General features: G+C 53.9%; 2 protein-coding genes across 5 annotated transcripts in view; both read left to right on the forward strand.

The window, feature by feature from the left end:
* Positions 1 to 82: 82 nt before the first annotated feature.
* NPM3 (nucleophosmin/nucleoplasmin 3) lies at positions 83 to 2,882 on the forward strand. The gene is made up of 6 exons (XM_004680510.2): positions 83 to 1,015; positions 1,341 to 1,426; positions 1,644 to 1,763; positions 1,868 to 1,961; positions 2,333 to 2,454; positions 2,547 to 2,882. The coding sequence occupies exons 1-5, from the start codon at positions 802 to 804 to the stop codon at positions 2,443 to 2,445; spliced, it is 627 nt and encodes a 208-aa protein (XP_004680567.2). The 5' UTR covers positions 83 to 801; the 3' UTR covers positions 2,446 to 2,454; positions 2,547 to 2,882.
* Positions 2,883 to 4,189: 1,307 nt separating this feature from the next.
* The window catches only part of FGF8 (fibroblast growth factor 8 (androgen-induced)), a 9,542-nt gene continuing 9,295 nt past the window's right edge, over positions 4,190 to 4,436 (forward strand). For all 4 annotated transcript variants that reach the window (XM_004680511.1, XM_004680512.1, XM_004680513.1 and 1 more), the window contains exon 1: positions 4,190 to 4,194. The gene's annotated coding sequence lies outside the window, so the exon portion shown is untranslated. The remainder of the gene's footprint in view (positions 4,195 to 4,436) is intronic.

A 4,436-nucleotide genomic window follows, 5' to 3' on the forward strand; every position in this document is an offset into this window, starting at 1 on the left:
TGTGTGTGTGGTGGTGTACTGTGTAAACCTACTCTGTTATTTCCTAACTTTTTTCCTCTTCATGCCTCACCTACAAGTAAGTATTCTCAGTAGCTATCTTGAAGGCAGTCCCCACTTAGAACCATTGATTTAGTAAAGGACTTCAAGATTTTACTCGAGACAAGGAAAAGCTTAAAGCCAAGAAAACGAGATTGGTTTTGCTCAGCCACTTTCTTGCCAGTTAAACTTGCATGTAGTTTATGGTGGTAATTACCTTGATAAGTGACAATTTGCCTAAACCATTGGCCAAAAGGCAAGATGGCGGAAGTATTCCAAAGTAGGAGTCCAAGGCAGAAGGATGTGTCAGAGCTGACTGGGATTTATAAACCCCAAATCCTGCATCTGCTGGGAGCAGCAGTTCCACCCTGAGCCAATGTCCCTGCTACTAGCTGGGAGCAGGACAGCTCGGAAGCCACCTGCATAGTACTGGCCTGAACAGCAGCCTCAGGAGAGGTCGAGTAGTTTGGGGTGAAGTCATACTTGAATCTCAGAGCAAAGGCAAATCTGAGTGCAGGTTTTGGCTTTTCCTAGCAAAACGTTTTTCTGAGGCTTGCCTTGGCTGTGGTTTAGTTTCTATTTGTGTCTCCCTTTAAGGAGAGGTGTCCCCGGGTTAGAGGACTAGGGAGGCACTTTAAATATGCTAGGACGGGAATCCCAAACCCGTGCTTCTGTTGCTACTTTCCATGTTGACAGGTCTGAGGAGGCCAAGTGCTCCTAGGGGAGAATGAGCCAAGAAGTTCTGGGCCAGTCTCCTGTCAGTCTATGGTGAGCGGTTCCTTTAATGGGCGGGGCCAAAGCCGCAGACAGTCCCCGGCTTTGTACGTGTCGGGGGCGGAGTTTCGTCACGGCCTTTGCAGCATGGCCGCTGGCGCTGCCGCCGCCTTGGCGTTCTTGAGTCAGGAGAGCCGAGTCCGTGCCGGGGGTGTCGGGGGTCTGCGGATCCCGGCTCCGGTCACGATGGACAGTTTTTTTTTCGGTATTGGGGACGAGGGTGGTGCTGGGGTGGTAAGAGGCAGGACTGAGGAACAGGAATGCAGATCGTTGCACGACGTGGGAGGGGGCCCGGGCCCGGCACACGGCAGTTTGAACGGAATTGGGTGACGGTTGACGAGACCCCTGCCCCAGAAATGCGGGGCGGGGCCCAGGCTGTCCTCCCCAGGTGTTCCTTTGGAGATGTGGGCGTGTAAATGGACTATAAACCTTGGGCTGCACGTGTCCGAGTTTTGGTGACACCCCCATCCCCACCTGGCGCACGCCCCACCCCCACCCCGCGCGCACGTATTTAAACGTATTTTTTCCAGGCTGTGAGCTCTCCGGCCACACCCGCTCTTTCACCTTCAAGGTAGAGGAAGAGGATGATGCAGAGCACGTGCTGGCTTTGACCATGGTGAGGGGAGGGAGGAAAGGGATGGGCTGTGGAATAGCTCGACCTTAGACGGCAACTGTTGGGCCTCTACGCCCACCCCACTCTCCACCCCTTATTCCCACGGGGGCGGATCCTCTGGCTAAGTGATTTGGGGCCTGGACAAGTGAGGGTTGATACCTCCACTGGCAGTGTTAACCCTCTCTTGGAGAGACCCACAGTGCCTGTGTACCTTTCCCAGCTTTGCCTCACCGAGGGGGCCAAAGATGAATGTAATGTGGTGGAAGTTGTGGCCAAGAACCATGACCACCAGGAGATTGCCGTCCCTGTGGCCAACCTCAAGTTGTCCTGCCAACCCATGGTGAGTTTCCTGGCCAAACCTTGGGAGGGGAGATAGGATTTGAGGACTTCAGGACTCATACCAAGATGGAGTGGGCCAGCCCTTCATCCTTGTCTTCCTTCCAGCTCAGTTTGGATGACTTCCAGCTCCAGCCACCTGTAACCTTTCGCCTGAAATCAGGCTCTGGCCCTGTGCGGATCACTGGGCGGCACCAGATTGGTGAGAACTTTCTCCTTTGCCTCCAGTGGATTCTCCATTAGGTTCCCTTCTTTCAGCATTCCTGCTTCATTCCAATGTTATCTCAGTGCGCTGTACACACACCGCTTTGCATGAGGTGCCCTCTACTTTGTCTTACTCATGCATACCTCCTCATGGAACTGGTCCAAGCTTCTCCTCCACCAGGATATGGACTTATTTGGCTTTTTGTCACCCACATTAGTATCTGAGGTTCTTCCCATCTAAACCATAAGCTCCAGGATGTCAGGGTTCCTAGCACCACAGGGCATGAATAACTGACTTACTACGGTAAGAGGGGGGGCGGCGGACGTATTTTAATTTTCCCCTCCTTTTACTGCTTGTGTATCCACTAGTTTCTATAAGCAACGATCTTTCTGAGGAAGAAGAGAGTGAAGAGGGGAGTGAGGAAGAAGCAGTTGAGTTATGCCCCATCCTGCCTGCCAAGAAGCAGAGGGGCAGGCCCTAGCTCTCTTTGGTGAGTGGGGGGAGGGTACCCAGCAGGTTCTGGGTCTGGGGCAGGAAGAGGATATGAGTGCCAGATGCTGACCCCTTGTTTACTCTCCTCAGGTCATCTAGCTGCCTGCCACATGCGCCATGCACCATGTTCCTGTACAAGTTTCAAGAATTTCAAATGTGTCTTCTCCGTTGAAGAGGAGGGGTGTGGGTGTGGCTTCTTGGGCGGGTGCTAGAAAACTGGGGACCTTGTTCTCCATAGGGCCCAGTTATTCTAATCTAATACCATGCCTAGGGCTTCTTTTTTCTCCAAGAGTGGGAAGAACTTTAAACTTCTGTCCTGACCCTCTCTTCCCACTTGCTTATGAGTTTGCAGGTCAGTGTCTGAAACTCAGGACTACACGTTTTTAACACTTTTTACACTTTTGGATAAAAGTTGAAATAAATGGCATGGAGTTTTTTGCAACTCGTTTGTGATTTCTGCTGAGATGGCATTCCCCTAGGGACCACCAGGTGGCATTGTGGCAGCACTGAGGGTGGGCCTGGGTCTGGGTGGGGGAGGATGAGAAAATGTGGGATCCTGTTATCCCCTAGGGCCAGACCAAGCCTGGGCCCCAACTGCTTTACTGGGAGAGGACCTCCCAACATTAAGCCCATCCCCAGTCCCTACAGGTGGGGGAGGGCCATTCCAGGAGGTTATCAGCATCCAAACAAGGGGTCTGGGCCTCTGTCAGCACTCAGGCTGATGGGCAGGGGGGCAGATAAGGGGGCTTAAGCAGCCAGAGGAATGTGCATCCCTAGCCCCATGAGGGGGCTCAGACCCTGAGAGGGCCTGTGAGGGGTAGGGCTGAGGCTGGTCTTTGAGTCTTCCAGTCTTGCAGGCTGTCTTTGAGCCTGTCTGGGCCCTTAGAAACCTGATTCCAGGGGCCAGATGGAGGGAGCTAGCCAGATTGGGTGACAGGGAAACCAGAATCCGGGTGGCCTGGCATATGGGGGCAGAGAGGGCCCCTGGGATTCAATCTCCTGGGCCAAGGGGTCCCTACCCCCCAGCACACAGCCTGGTCTAGGATTCTCTGTGCTTGGAGTCAGGTAGTTCTGGGCTTGGCTACTGCTGTGCCAAGAAGAGAAAGGGATGTATCTGGTGTGAGTATGAATGTGTATGCAAGTAACTGGGGTCAGCAGTTCAGCAGATGTGTTGATGGGATGGGGGGCCTGGGATCTCAATGCCCCACAAACAAACAAACAAACAAAAGGTTAGCTCCTGAGACTGCCTGGGGCCAGACACACTGAGGATGGACAGACGCCCACTCCTTCCCACACCATTGCTGGGCAAATGAGTGAACAATGGGAGGGCCTGCTTGGTAATAGGGAGGGTCTGGTATCATACAGGTAAGGTGAATGGAAGAGTGTCCCAACAACACCAAAACACTCCCTTTTCAAATCAAGTCCCCAGCGGCAGTTCTTTCCCGCCCAAGGTGAGGAGCAGAGGCCCAATTTTTAATCTTCCTTTTTACTCAAATTGAAGATGAAGGAAGATGATCCCTGTGTTGCAAAGATCGGAGTTCCAGGCGCCCGTCTCCAGCTTTCTGAAATGCTCCCCCACTGGGAACCTGGAGGTGGTGGCAACCAGGCTTAGGATCAACCAACCGATCACCTTCCCGCAGCAGCAGTTCGGAAAGGAAGGGGCGGGGAGGGGCGGGGAGGCTGGCGCCCTCTGGTGGGCGAGGCTGAAAGCTGTGACTGTGCCGCTGCCCTCGCCGCTGTCTGGGGGATCGAGGCTCCCGTTGCGGTAGCGCGGCCTACTTCCAGCGAGAGGTCTGGGAGGCCGACTTTAGGAAGGAGTCGCTAAAGTTCACTTCGTTCATCGTCCCTTCATTCCCGCGTTCATTCACTGAAAGGCCCCTCCCTACCGCCTCTGTTGACACGTGCTTGGTTGGAGGCGTGGGAGACCGGACCAACGCCCGGAGAAGTCATCCCTCGGAAAACCTTCCCAGCTTCCCCATC

The sequence above is a fragment of the Condylura cristata genome, unplaced genomic scaffold (assembly GCF_000260355.1).
Source record: "Condylura cristata isolate star-nosed mole 26May11 unplaced genomic scaffold, ConCri1.0 scaffold00011, whole genome shotgun sequence".
Taxonomy (NCBI): domain Eukaryota; kingdom Metazoa; phylum Chordata; class Mammalia; order Eulipotyphla; family Talpidae; genus Condylura; species Condylura cristata.

Excerpts from the sequence above, each read along its gene's own strand:
- NPM3 (XM_004680510.2), top strand. The coding sequence starts at position 802 with ATGGTGAGCGGTTCCTTTAATGGGCGGGGCCAAAGCCGCAGACAGTCC. Across the intron at positions 1,016-1,340 it reads GATGGACAGTTTTTTTTTCG|GCTGTGAGCTCTCCGGCCAC; the intron begins GTATTGGGGACG and ends TATTTTTTCCAG. Across the intron at positions 1,764-1,867 it reads AGTTGTCCTGCCAACCCATG|CTCAGTTTGGATGACTTCCA; the intron begins GTGAGTTTCCTG and ends TCTTCCTTCCAG.